The 15,208-nt window shown below is 37.1% G+C and overlaps 1 protein-coding gene across 1 annotated transcript; it reads right to left on the bottom strand.

The window, feature by feature from the left end:
• Positions 1-150: 150 nt before the first annotated feature.
• On the bottom strand, positions 151-8,729 carry LOC104112953 (uncharacterized). Its single transcript, XM_009623006.4, has 10 exons — positions 8,607-8,729; positions 7,333-7,441; positions 7,130-7,235; positions 6,600-6,743; positions 4,721-4,779; positions 3,687-3,754; positions 3,549-3,600; positions 2,430-2,591; positions 1,744-2,340; positions 151-540 (listed from the first exon to the last, which is right to left on the bottom strand). Exons 1-10 carry the CDS (start codon positions 8,612-8,614, stop codon positions 325-327), a joined length of 1,521 nt encoding a protein of 506 aa, XP_009621301.1. The 5' UTR covers positions 8,615-8,729; the 3' UTR covers positions 151-324.
• Between the last annotated feature and the right edge of the window lie 6,479 nt (positions 8,730-15,208).

The raw sequence follows: 15,208 nt of genomic DNA, 5'->3' as shown, positions 1-15,208 counted from the left end.
ATTCCAGAGCATTTAACAAGAATATATGATTGATCCTTATAATTCTAACATTAACTTAGTTCAGTGTAGATTTGTACATCTCCTTGATCCCTTCTCTTTGATTCAGATTGTGGAGTATTTAATTCACAATGTAGACAGGAGAGAAGAGGCTTAAACGAGAGAAAAAAATTATACAAAATCAGCAGAATCCCAAGAATATGGGGAGAAAAAGATAAACCCACTGTTAAAACAGTTCAGACCTTACTGAATTTATTTATACATGTAAAAGAACAAAAGTTTTAAGACATGCCCACCAGATATCATAGGCAAAATCTAATAGTTACATCATGTGAAAAAAGGAAGAGACTGGTTGCCTGAAGCATATGAAATGATCTTCCGCTTAAGCGGTGAGATATATTGTGCTCCGTTGAATGCAAGAGCCCTTAGAACATTTATTGGCATGAAATCAACAGAATATGCCTTCTGAAAACCATCTAGGACTGCCATCATTGTAATGTTTGCAGTTTTCCTCTCTGATTCATATCTCTTTAAAAGAGCCACCTGCGCATAACGCAGATTAAGACTAGTATTAAAACAACCATGCAACGGAGAAAAAATTAGAAAGCGAGCAATATGAAAAATGATGCCCGTAGAATGTAAGGCCAATAAATACTTGCATTACAATTTTATAGCTAAAATTGATATACATTGTAGATGAAAATCAATAGCACATGCTTTTACTTTACAGGTCTTTCTTTTATTGCTGAATAGCTTTTCCCAAATTAGTTAGCATTTTGCTCAACGGTTAGAAGGGGAGCCTTGGCATAACTGGTAAAGTTGTTGCCATGTGACTAGCAGGTCACGGGTTCAGGCTGTGGAAACAGTCTCTTGCAAAAATGCAGGGTAAGGTTGCATACAATAGACCCTTGTGGTCAGGGGCGGAGCTACAGTAGTGGGTGCGGGTTCGGGCGAACCCAGTGACTTTTTCCGGAACCCTGTATTTGTATTGAAATATTTATTAAATCTATATAAATATATACTGCCGAACCCAGTAACAAAAGGTGTCTTGGTTCAATGGTAAGGGTTGTGGGTTCGCTGGAAAAGATGGGGGTTCGATTCCCCCTGGAAGCAATGTTTTATTTTAAAATTTAGAACCCACACTTAAATCCCTGGCTCCGCCTCTGCTTGTGGTCCGGCCTTTCCCCGGACCCCGCACATAGCGGGAGCTTAGTGCACCGGGCTGCCCTTTGCTCAATCTTTTCAATAACCAGCATTTTTCTCAATCTTTTCTGGTTCAAGAGTACAACAACAACAAACCCAGTATATTCCCACATGTTCGGCACATAGTGGGAGCTTAGTGCACCGGGCTGCCCGCATTTTTCTCAATCTTTTCTGGTTCAAGAGTACAACAACAACAACAACAACAAACCCAGTATATTCCCACATGTGGGGTCTGCGGAGGGTAGTGTGCACGCAGATCTTACCTCTACCTAGTGAAGGTAGAGAGGTACCTAGCAAAGGTAGAGAGGTTGTTTCCAATCGACCCTCAGAAAGGTAGAGGAGATTTTCTGGTTCAAGATTAATCGAGGAAATTTATAGCAGATCACTTGGCGAGTTTTAAAGCCAAATATATTTGTGAGCAAATTGAAGGAAAAGAAAATTTAATCTTCTGAGTGATTCTAGATTACACCAGAATAAAAGAAAACTTAAGCCATTTACTTTCGCTATTAATATTTAGAGAGAAAGGAAGGATTATGGACATACCTCTCCAATGTCAGATCCGACAGCAACACCTTCAGCAATGACTTTACAAAGAGACAGAGCATCTGCAAATCCCATATTAACTCCCTGGCCAGCCAGTGGATGAACCGTATGTGCTGCATCACCAACAAGAACGAGACGTTTTGATGCATAGCTATTAGCATGCATTAAAGACAAAGGGAAGACCAATCTCTGAGAGGCTAGCTTAGTAACTTTCGGTGGAACTTCAAAGCCCTCATGTGTTGATGGGACGTCAGCTTTGAACCAAGAAAATAGATTTCCACCCTCGAACAATTTGGATTGTGGATGAGGACCATATCCACTGTCCAGTGCGTGGTTCACTGCTTTTACAAAGTCATCCTCTGACATTGAATTCCGGTCAACAGATTCCTTGGGGTCCATTGTCCAAACAATATTGCTGAAATTTTCACCAATGGGCAAAAGTGCAATTGGACCATTAGGAAGAAACCTTTGCCAAGCACAGTAGTTCTCTTCTGCATGTTCTACTGTACAGATGATTGCGCTCTGTGAGTACTTCCATCCAGTTGTTTGTATTCTTGCCAGCTCCCTAACACATGATTTTGACCCATCAGCTCCAACCTGTGACATGTTATTTAACTCATTACTTGTACTGAAGAGATCCTTCAAAATATTCACATTACATGAAATATAAAACAAGTCGAGTTTACCACTAACTTCGCATATATGCTGTTCCCATTATCCAGTTCTAACCTTGCTGAACTTCCACAAGCGGATGATGATGTGCCACTGGAACTTGTCATTGAAGACTTTGAGGGGAAGGTTATTGAACTTAACCTGGAAGAGTATATTGTCTTCTGAAAATCTGTATCCTGCCAAATTTTCACCTCTAGTCAAACATTGTCGCCAGGCAGTCATTGGCAAAAATTAAAATAGGGAATGCCATGGAGTTCCAATTAAATACTAACAAGCACAAATTAGAACAAGAAATAAAAAGCTTTAGCTTCCCCTGTCACACCAATCTATTACTCATATTCTGATGGTAAAAATGACTACACAGTTTTCAGGTAACACCAACAATCCTGTTGGAGCATCTTTGTAGTTGGGCTTTTGGGTTTCTATACCAAAGTAGTCTAAGTCTCACTCTCACAACGACATAAACATGGACAATTTTGATCTGAGATGCACATGTTAGGTACGGAATTACGAAATGATGTCAAGAATATTCGGTACAACAGAAAACCACGTGTAAAAGGAACTTCAGGACCACACTGGTTAAAGAAAGGCCTTGAATCAGACACTGATACATCATACACCATCACCACTAAAATGTCCTTGAAACAAGATTTTAAAAAGTAATAATTGTATTGATCCAAATAGATTAGATACAGGTTACACGTATATAAAGACAGCCTACACAAAATATGGTTCTTCAGAAAAGCACCCAAACATGGTGTAAGGTGGTATACAAAGATAAAAAGCCCACTTCCTTGAAATAGATTTGTAGCAAGTTGTTTAACAACAACATCTACGCTTCAGTCCGAAGCTAATCGTGGTCGATTATATGAATCCTTCCTCACTATCCATGTCGCTCCATTTAAAACCATGTCTTACAATAGTCAACAAGTTAGGTTCTCTGACACTAGAAGTTCTCTGTATTATCTAGTGACATACAAATCTCTGATAAGATTAAACAAACTCCTAGCAAACATTAGACCTAATGTATCAGTGGAGTTGTGACCACTAGACTGCAGCTGCAATCTCAAGAATACAGGAATCAAACATGTTTTTAACTGCAAAATAGAGTTTTAGTCTGTATGCTCAAATACCTGTATGCACGACAATAGGGATTTGTGTAACACCTTATTCTCCACGACGCACCTAAAAAAACACAAGCAGCTATCATATGGAAACAAGAGCGTCATAATTATGAAAGAAATCTATTACCTCAATAAAGGAATTCTTACCCGAGAACATCTGCATCAACATCTCTTGCATTGTACTTTGTATAGCCGAGACCAGTATAATCCCAGACCTATAAAAGAATAAATTGCTGAGGGATCAAAAGTCTAAAAAAATTCCATGACTGAATCCCATCGGAATGAGGACAGTTCAGATGTCAAGATGGAATGTGTATCAAGGCACTTAGCAATTATCAGTATCTTTAGTCCCATCAAGACAAATTTTAATACTCAGAAGCAACAATTTCCTAGGTTAAACATGAAGACTTTTCTTGATAAATACATGAGAAGAAGAAATTGGTAGCAGCAATTTCGTCCAACCTTTACAGTATTGAAAACAGGGATATCTTGATGGTTGAAAGTGCATAGGCAGCTGAGAAGTAAAGCATGACAAATTTAACAGTTTTAGCTAAGACGTACTTTTCATTTACTTTAAGTGTCTCTTAGTTAAAAGCTATCCATGTTACTGTCTGCTGCCATACCATGACAAGGATGAGTAGGGAGAGAGAGAGAGAGAACAAGATTCAAATAACCAAATAAAAACATTTCCTTAGCATACATTAGGAACAGATCCATAACATCAAATGTGTAAATCTTAATCGCTATAATTTGAGAAAGTAGTCACCGCAAACTTGTACACATTGAAAAATCTGCTACTTGGCTCACATCGTTGAAAGTTATTTAGGGAGACAGAAAAAAGATGTCAAAGAGCACGTTTGCGGTATGGTATGATACATTCCTTATGCTGTAATAAACTTCCGATATGCATGAATATGAGAATATAAATGACAGTGCTCCAAAGAGAAGAACTCGAGGAACACATAAATGGATTAACTAACAGATATATATTGCACTAAACTAAACCTTCCCCTGCACATGATTAAAAAAATGACTGTAGAGAGTTAATACTAGGTGATGGTGCTTTCAGGTCTTTATATCAACACTAAGTCCCTAATATTTGCATTACAATAATTATTGTAAAAATACTATAAATTACTCCTAACAGAACTTACAAGAATGAACATAGTTAACAAAATTACCTGCATTTTATCAAAGTAAGCATGACGGTGATGTTGAACAAACTTCCATGCACCCATATCTGTAACATAGTTTAATTCAACAGGTTATGAAGTTTTCATGCAAATCAAACATGTTTAAGTAGACTGTAGCAACTTCTGGTACACTGAATTATTGATAACCGATAATTCCCCAAGGACCAATGGCACACGGTTCCAAACTCGGTGGATAATAGGTCCACTCCTCTATTCTTTTCCACATACACTAAATTAAATATGAAGAAGTAATGGTAATATTATCTTTAGGTTATGGTATGCAAAGATGACGAGAAACGAGACATATATAGTTCAGAAACCACGGGGAAGGCTGCGAACACATGAGAACAATGGCAAAGCTCAAGGTAGTCAGGTAAAACTCAGTCCCAAGGCATAGTTGGAGTTGTTGTACGGAAAGCATAGATCTATGCTTGGCATGGAGGCAGAGGAAATTAATATAAAGGGAAGTGGAAATTTTTCTCTTCCTTGCTTAGTTCAACAAAAGAAAAAGAAGAAAGCAGAGAGAGAATAAAATCTTGTTTATGGCCCGACCAAGTTCTCTCTATTCTTCAAATTTTCCTCCTTCTGTTGTTCATTTTCGCTTACTTCCTAATTCCCAAACCGCAGCATAAGTTTCTTGGCAGCATGATATCTGTTCACATGCGTGTGTTGCCTGCATAAAAAGAGGCTTCTGTAGGAGCCAAAAATCCTAGTCATTTTACTTTTTCTGATGACTTGTGAAAACTGACTACCGTTTTCAAGCAGGTGAAAGGGGCTCTCTTTCAACTGGAAAAATAAAATTCAAGTAGTTGATTGGTGGCAAGTTCACAACTCACAAGGTCCATCAACTCTATATGTCAGCAAGGAAGACTCTCACAAAATGGTTAACCAAGAACGGCAACCACCCCGCATGTTATACATCATAGCGCCAACCATGAACCCGTACTTTGGGCCTAAGGCAACTTATAGAGAAGATATTTGATAGACGCGATGGACCCATAAACACTTCTAGTAAGACATTCAAAGCCCTTGTCTTTTTCTTGATGTGAGACGATGATTAGGGCCATTTGACTTTTTTTTCTGTTAACACACAAAATTTTATGGATATATCATGGGCAAAACCAATTTCTCCACAGAAACATAGGCTCACTACTTGATTGTCCAACTATCCACAAGGTAACAAGTGTGTAGATTCTATGTAATTAGCTCGGAACCGTTTGTCACCCCTTGGACCATCAAGCTAGTTGATGTAATCGACCATGTTCGTCTAAGCCAACAACAGCAAAAAGAGCATCTAAGATGCAAATGAACCCTCATGGCGGTAAATTAGCAAGCATATTTAGACAAAACCACTAGATTTCGACCCCCAACAGATTTAGGAAGATCACCTATCAATCAGCATAATGTTTTTCTATCGACAGACTGAACCCTTTGTGATGGTTAGCACTGAAATTCAAATCTAATACCCATACAAATTGTTGCCATTTTCGACTCTGTTCTCCTATAAAATCAGTGAGAGTAAACCTTAACGGAAGAAAGAAAAGGAGTGAAGACATAGATCCAATGAAGGAGTGGAGACAGAGGAGTATTTTATCCAACTTCAATTGAGAAGAAACACAGGAGGCATCACATATGCTTCTTCTGATTCGCCAAGAAATAAACATCACACGGGTCTTTCATCTTTTACTGAACATTTTTCAATTGCTTTACCAGTACGAGGATTTCATCAGCATTTTCAGCATATAAAAGAAATCTTCCCTTCTATATGCAGCCAGTTAATGAAATGAAGAGACAACAGATTAAACCATTTAAAGTACAGACAGAAACCTCCGGGAATAGCAATATAGAAAGATAAGTACTAGGATACCTCTGAAGAAAGAAATGGTTGCAGGTGTGACCGTACTGACCCGTGCATCTGGAGGGTCCTCTTTCTTGATGTGAAAATTATTCACCAACGCAGGATTACTGTCAATGATGGCAACATTTAGTTGCTTTGTCAATGGCATAGTTGCTGCACAATAGTTTACGAGTTATGAAGAGTTATCATGTTGAAAACACTGTTTAGTTTGGTAGACTAGATACTCAAATAATTCACATACCCATGACCATTTGTTACCATTATTTCATCTTCTGTCCCCAGGGGTTGATAAACTTACTTTATATAGACTAGTCAACTATTTACCACAGGCTGATTAACATTGCAGGTAATCACTAGCAGGGGCAAGCTTTCAAGAAAAACACAGAGTAGCAAATGCAAATCGAGCATACGACTGGAATTTCTAATAAAGGATTTTCTAGACCATCTCAAGTTTCAATTACTATAGTAGAGGACACCTTCAGCAGTATTTAAGCGTTAAAACTTCCCATTCCAAAGAGGTTAAACGAAATTGTACTTACCTAAGGAGCATGCTAGAGCCATCCCGACCATACCACCTCCAACAATAGCAATATCATATTGGGGTATGTCATCTGTTAACTCAGGCTCGGTCAAAGAGAACTTTTCCTAACATAAGAAATTTTGAAAAGCAATTCGTATAAAGTCAATCACGAAAACCATAAGAAAGCCGAACATATTGATATATCATAGTACAAGAATATACCTTATCACTGACCAAACCAGGAATTTTAACACCTGTATTACTGCATAAAGTCCTGTGCACAGATCTGAGTCCATGAATGTTCGACGCAATTCTTCTGGCAACAGATAGCCTATTACAGGCATATGACAAATGATCAAATATGACAAAATGTTGTATACTTCACTGTCAGCACCTACTAAAAGGTACTTCTTCTAAAATTGCCATGTGTACTACAACAACAATGTGGAATAAATATGCGAGACTGGAGTTGATCTAAACAGTGATATAAACAACACTGCACTCTTTCATGAGTAAATTCTCAATCTCCTGTTAAAAGAGAAAGAAAAAACAATTGACAGTTTTCCGAGAAACTTACAGAATAAAAGAATGCATACCCAATAACATGAAATCACATACACATATCCAAACGTGCAGCTTTTCCAAATACTGCCTAAAATTCCAAACTTTGAAAAAATCTTACAAGAATATACAAAAGAATTTTTAAAAATAAACAGAAAAAAGAAAGAAAAGTCAAGTGACAAATTTCAAGAAAACACACAGAATTAGAAGTATGCATACCAACAACATAAAAACACATACACATACCTATGTTGATGTTCTAACATTCATAAACAGGAAAGAGAAAAACAATCAACGAGGAAGTCATTATTTTGGTATACAATTATCAGAAAAGATCTTTCTTAAAATTATCTTAACATTTTCCCGGACTCCCGAGAACATTTCCATGAAAAATGACACACACACACGCCCCAACATGCAGCTGATCCAAATACTGCCTAAAATTCCAAACTTGGGAAAAACATTACAAAAAAAAAACACAGAATAACTTGATATCTCAACTCCAAATCACTCCCTCAAAGCTAGATGTTTACTCAATCTTTTTAGTTGGACAGAGTTAAACCCTGTAATTAGTACTGACCATTTTTTGGACTTTGTTAGATCCCTAATTATAGCTTGATATATTGTTATGGAGCTAACTGCTTTTTACTTCCTCTGTACGGTTCTACTATAGCATCTTCCCAATGCCTTCTTTTAATGAAACACCTTACTTCATAAAAAAAACACAGAATGAAAAGCAATCACATACAAATACCTATATTGAAGTTCTAACTGTCATAAATTTCAGGAAAAGAAAAAATCAATCTTGATAATAAAATTCATATGGGGTATGTTTTAACTAACTGTAATACAAATTGAATGTTTCTATATGTAAGTTATAAACAGATCAATTTGTTTTGAATTTCTGAAAAATACATGAAAGAAAATTGCGGTACCTGTTCATGCTTGCTATGTTGCTACGTGGAGGAGCAGAAGAAGAAGAAGAAGAAGAAGAAAAAGAAGCAATTAATTTGCTTAACACTTGTTTTTGAGAATTTGCAGACAGTTTTATTCGGCCAATTTAGTCTAGGCCCAAATCTGCTGGATTAACATCTAAGCCCAATGTTGGGGGAAAAAAAAGTAGAAATGACACTAGGCAGCCACTCTAAAGGGCTGCTATTTAAGAATTAACCAATACATCTTGAATTTTAGCTTTTGAGTTCATATTTTCGGGATAAAAATATCCTGAATTATTCTGAATTTAAGATTTTTAGTTTAAAATTTCAGGGCAAAATAAGCACTGGTTAATCTCTAAGTAGCATCCCTGAAAATGGCTACATGTTCACTTGCCACGGAAAAAAATCAGAAATAACCTGATTTACAACTGCTAATCAGAAAGAATTGAACTTTGGATTCAATGTATCACTTATCCTCTGATATGGAATCTCCTTGGCTTGTTGGAGGAGATTTCAATGTGATTCTATCAAAGGAAGAGAAATATGGGGGCCGGCATGTGGTGAGTGAAGTTGAAGACTTTGCACATTGTGTGGACACATGTGCATTATATGATCTTGGCTTCAAAGGGAGCATGTATACTTGGAAGAATGTGAGGTCTGACATTGATTGCATCTTTAAGAGGCTTTATAGGTTCTTTGCAAATCAACAGTTCTTAGATTTATTCCCAGCATTGGAGGTTCAACACTTGATCAAGTATGGTTCTGACCATGCCCCTCTCATGTTGTCTTGCAACATTGACATTGTCCAAGTTAAGAAACCATTTAAGTTTTTAAACTTCTGGACCAAGCATGAATCTTTTCTGAAGGCGGTGAAGGATAATTGGGTAGCTGATTCCATGGGGAACCCTTTCATTTTATTCCAAAGTAAGCTAAAAAAGGTGAAGACAACATTGGCAGCTTGGAGCAATGAGACATTTGGAGATATTTTCAAACAAATTGCAGCATTGGAGGATATTATTAAGGTACATAAGATTGAATTTGAATTGAATCCAACAACTCAGAATAGAGCTAAGTTACACAAAGTAGAAGCTGACCTTACAAGGTATTACCATCTTAAAGAAGAATTTTGGAGACAAAATGCTAGAATGCAGTGTTTTAAGGATGGTGATATGAACACTAAGTTCTTTCATGCTCATGTGAGAGGCAAGAGGAAAAGGTTGCAGGTGTCCAGAATCTTGGACAAAAATGATAATTGGCTTGAATCACAAAAAGATATGGCAAGGGATGCAGTAGAGTTTTTCCAGGCTCAGTTCACAGAAGAAAGAATTTCTACTAACTGTGATACTATTCAGCATGTTCCTAGGATAGTGTCTCAGGATCAGAATGCAAAGTTGTGGGATGAACCAACTATGGAGGAGGTTAAGGCAGCAATTTTTGGATTGAAAGGGGATAGTACAAGTGGTCCAGAAGGATTCACTGGCCAGTTTTATCAAGCTAGCTGGGAGGTTGTATGTGATGATGTGCTCAATATGGTTAGAGCCTTCTTTTGTGGTGCAGAACTACCAAAGTTCATCACTCACACAAAACCTTGTATTGCTTCCAAAGAAGAAGAATGTTGCTACATTTTCAGACATGAGGCCAATCAGTTTGAGCAATTTCTCCAACAAGATCATACCTAGAGTGATCCATGAGAGGTTAGTTGAGCTTTTGCCTTCTTTAATTTCTCCTAATCAAGCAAGTTTTGTCAAAGGAAGAAGCATTGTGGAGAATATCTTGTTAACTCAAGAGATCATCAAAGATATTAGATTGAGAGGGAAGCCATTTAATGTAGTAATCAAATTGGGCATGGCAAAAGCTTATGATAGAGTCTCATGGCTATTCTTGACAAAGGTACTAAGGCAGATGGGATTTGGTGAGATTTTTATTGATATGATATTCAGACTAGTCTCAAACAACTGGTACTCAATACTTCTTAATGGGCAGGCCAATGGTTTCTTCAAATCATCTAGAGGTGTTAAACAAGGGGATCCACTTTCTCCTACATTGTTTATTCTAGCAGCTGAAGTGCTTGGGAGAACTTTAGATGCATTGTTTGACAACCCAGATTTCATAGGCTTTGGCATGCCAAAGTGGAGTCAAAACATTAACTATCTTTTCTATGTTTGATGATACTATTATCTTCTGTTCCTCTCACTATGGAGCAGTGCAGCTTATCATGTATGTATTAGAGGAATATGAGGCAGCTTCAGGTCAGAAGATCAACAAGGAAAAGTCTTCATTTTATATGCATGAAGGAGCTCAAGCAGATGAAGTAAACACTGTCCACTTGATTACTGAATTCCAAAGACACTCATTCCCATTTACATACTTGGGCTATCCTATATTCTACAGCAGGAGGAGGAAAGACTTTTATAAGAATAGCATCTTCAAAGTACAAGAGAGGTTATCATCATGGAAGGGTAAGTTACTATCAATTGGTGGTAGAGTAGTTCTGATCTCTCATGTGTTGAAGAGTATGCCAATCCATCTCTTGTCAGCTGTGAATCCACCAACATATGTGATCAACCAATTGCACAAGATGTTTGCTAGGTTTTACTGGAGTAATTCAAGCAATGGAAGGGAAAGACATTGGGCTTCATGGGACAACTTATGTCTTACTAAAAGTGAGGGAGGTATGGGTTTCAGATCCTTACATGATGTGTCTACGACTTTGTTTGCCAAGCTTTGGTGGAACTATAGAACAAAAGACTCATTATGGTCTAAATTTAAGAGAAATAAGTACTGCAAGAAGATCAATGAGGTGTTAGTACCTTGGAGACAAGGATCTCAAGTATGGAGAAAAATGTTGTAAATGAGATATGAGGTGGAGCATAAAGTGTGGTGGCAGTTGAAGAATGGCAACTCCTATTTATGGTATGACAATTGGACTAGACTTGGAGCTCTTTACCATGCTTCAGGTCCAGATCATTAGTGTGATGAATCTATAAAGCATATTGATGAAGTGGTTGAAAATGGGGCATGGAATGAACTGCTACTAAGGGAACTACTTCTTGATGAGCTAGCTGACCATATTCTGGAGACAATCACACCATATTTAGATCTTTCAATGAAAGATAAGCCTTGGTGGAAGCTGGAAACAAAGGGACATTTTACAGTGACGTATGCTTGGCAATATATAAGGAAGAGAAGAGAAGAAAGCAAGTTATACAAATTCTTTTGGGTAAAGGGGCTGCCTTTCAAGATAAGTTTCTTTATGTGGGGACTGTGGAAGGCAAAGTTACCATTGGATAACTGGTTTCTAAGGCTGGGATATTTCAGAACATCAAGGTGTTGGTGTTGTAGGAATCCTAAAGAAGAGGCACTGCCTCCTGTGTTTCTAACATCACCAGCTGCAAGATATGTTTGGAATTATTATAGTGCACATGCAGGGATTAGAACAAATGGGAAGCAACTTGTGCAAGTGATAAATGAATGGTAGAGAAAACCTGTTAATACAAGCTTGAAGACAGTATATCAAGTTATGCCAAGTTTGATTGTTTGGCATTTGTGGAAGAAGAGAAATTCTGGAAAGCATGGGAATAATGTGTCTATAAATAGATTGATCTTTCAAATCTCAACCTCAATTCAAATGCTGCTAAAGGTGAGAAGACCAGGCTTTAAGGGTGTTACTGCATACTGGCCATACTTGCATGAGAAGTTGTCACAACATATTCCTAAATTGAGGTATACTAAGGTGTTATGGGAATTACCTCCTGTGGGGTGGATAAAATGCAATACTGATAGGGCATGTAGAGGTGGCAATTGAGGAACATCATATGGCTTTTGTATAAGGGACGGAATAGGAGATATTATCTATGCACATGCAGATACAGATGAGGATGCAACTAATAATGTAGCTGAGGCACATGCCATTCTGAAGGCTCTAAGGTACATAACTCAAATGCAATTTCCTCCATGCATAATTGATACTGATTCTTTACTTATGAAGAGAGTGCTAGATGAAGATTGGGAACCACCTTGGAGCATTGCTAATCAAATGGATGAAATCAAAACACTACTGTCTAAGGGTGCTTTTCAAATATTTCATGTGTTGAGAGAATGTAATAAGTTGGCTGATCATTTAGCTAATTTGACATTGGATCAGCAACACATTGTACAGGTGCATTCCTTTTGGGAACTGGACACACAAGGGAGAAGGATATTGAATAATGACAAGCTTCAAATACCCTACATAAGGGTAAGAACTACCAAGTCAAATGCTAATTGATGATGGAATTGGAAGATAAGATGAAGAGTAAGGGGGAGTATCTTATAGCTAAGAGGAGGAGGAGGAGAATGTATCATGGAAGAATGAGACAAACTATAGGGGATGGAGATCACATTACACTTCCAACTCAAATCCTTAGGAACGAGAGAAGGAAGGATTTTTCCTCTAACATGTTTTCTGATTTTGCAGGCACTTTGGAAGGGGCTTGGCTCTATGTTTTAGCCAAACCTATTAGGGTGGTATTAGTATCTTTGATACTCATTCCTTATAGGTGCAACCACTACTTAGGCCATCCTAAAAGCACACTCAATAAGGCAAAAAAAAGGTTGCACATTAGCCTTAATATTTGGATCCACATACATGCCCAGGATGATGAAAACGGGGAAGATTATACTATAAAATGCAAACTCCTTTGCATCTACTACTCCCTAAGGATCACACAAGATAATACTAGCATAGCACATCAAGTCACAATGATCAGTTACATGCGCAACTATTTTCTATTGCCCAGATCAGATATGACTACCCATGGGACTTCTCAGCTTTATGCGGATCATTTTAGCAATATTTGGAGGAGCTACCAGCTACAATGGATATCTACCACACATGAGGAAGCTACCAACAGAAGGAGCGCGTAACAAAGAGTTAAATTCGCAACAACACCATTACTGTCTTGACCTGGACTTGCATTTTGGAAGGTTTTGCGTGTAATCAGCTTACAAAGCAATCATTGTCAAACTTATATTTCTTTCAAAGAGATCAGGTGGAGATGCCTAATCCTCAAGATAACAAGTGCAAATGCCCACAATCGAAAGCAATGAGAGACAGTTATTCAATAATTTTTTGCGAGTCATGTGCAAATAGGCATCTTCAAGGATTATGGTTCTTAGTTCTTTTTGTACTATCAAAGGAATAATTTACATATGAATTTGATATTAGGCTTCACGTACTTTTATTTTTTACGCACTTTCATTTTGTGAGACCTCCAGACTCATTGTTGTTTTATTTTGATTATTAATAAAAACACCACTAGGCAACCAACCTTGTGGTATATTTGCTTAAAACAAATTAGCCACAATTTCAAAAGTAACCGAAATTTAGCCATTTTTTTCATATAAAAATAAAATTTGAACCAAAACACACTTTAAAAATTCAAAAAATTCCAGCATAATATGCTGGAGTTCAAATTTGTTACATATAAGATTCCAGCATAATGTATTGGAATTTCATAATGTGTTGGAGTTCCAACATAATATGCTGAAAATTTATATGGAGGAGTAACATAATCCAGCATATTATGTTGGAACTTTTCGTGTTTCAGCTAAGATATTTTTTTTCCAGATTTTATCTCCGTATAAAATAGTGCCTATTTTTCAATGAGTTTACAAATACTGGTACTGACTATTTTTAATTACCAGTCCAAAAACTAGCTAGCCCATGCTAAATAGCACAGGCTAGCCAGTTTTCGGACTGGTCATTCAAAAATAGCAGGCGTTTGCCAAGTCACTAAAAAATAGCCACTATTTTGCTGCAACAGAGACCGGTCCAGCATAATATACTGGAGTTCGGTGCACCTGTGTATGAACTTCCAGTATATTATGCTGGACCGGCATACTTTGCTGGCTCCAGTATATTATACTGGAATTCCAATATATTATGCTGGAGTATTTTCCAGTTTTGAACAGTATTTTCGTTCAGATTTATCCTTACATGAAAAGTGACTAAATTTGATGACTTTTGAAACTGTGGTTATATTTGAATGACCACTTGTAAATCTGACTATTTTTTAATTTCTCCCTATTTTTACCCAAGATGTAACATCGACAGGCCCAAAATAATGTTGAAGTTGAAGAGCTTTTAAATTAGGAATTTTACGCTTTATATCGATTGCAAAGGAAGCTTTACCGCACATTATATGGTTTGATCATTTTCATTCCTATAACTAGGCGCGTTCAAGAAAAATCCAAAAACCAAATCAATTCTAAACTTTATATATTTTTAGCCATAAAAAAGTCATCTAGGTACACTCAAGACTTGAGTTCTTTATTCTTCTATATCGAAGTTATTTAGGACATTAGGATAGTGTCTGAATCAATTTGTCCGAACTTTGACTATTTTGTAGTATAGATATTGAATGAATGTAGGTACCAAGTTACTCTTATAAAAAAAAAATAATTAGGAAAAGAAAAAGAATTACCTAACCTTTTAGCCTCTTCTGGTGAGAAAGGTTTTTCGATTTTTACAATAACTGAAAAAACATCTCCAGATTTAACTTCCAGCTGACCATCTTCCTACTATAGTAATAACTGAAAAAAACATCGCAAGACCAACAAAG

The sequence above is a fragment of the Nicotiana tomentosiformis genome, chromosome 9, assembly GCF_000390325.3.
Source record: "Nicotiana tomentosiformis chromosome 9, ASM39032v3, whole genome shotgun sequence".
In the NCBI taxonomy this organism is placed as follows: domain Eukaryota; kingdom Viridiplantae; phylum Streptophyta; class Magnoliopsida; order Solanales; family Solanaceae; genus Nicotiana; species Nicotiana tomentosiformis.
This window is presented reverse-complemented; position numbering and strand designations above follow the sequence as displayed.

What these genes read in the sequence shown, in the direction of transcription:
- LOC104112953 (XM_009623006.4), bottom strand. An exon ending in AACCATTTCTTTCTTCAGAG is followed by an intron (nt 4,780 to 6,599) that starts GTATCCTAGTAC and finishes ACTATGTTACAG; the next exon opens with ATATGGGTGCATGGAAGTTT. An exon ending in CTTACTTTGATAAAATGCAG is followed by an intron (nt 3,755 to 4,720) that starts GTAATTTTGTTA and finishes ATTCTTTTATAG; the next exon opens with GTCTGGGATTATACTGGTCT.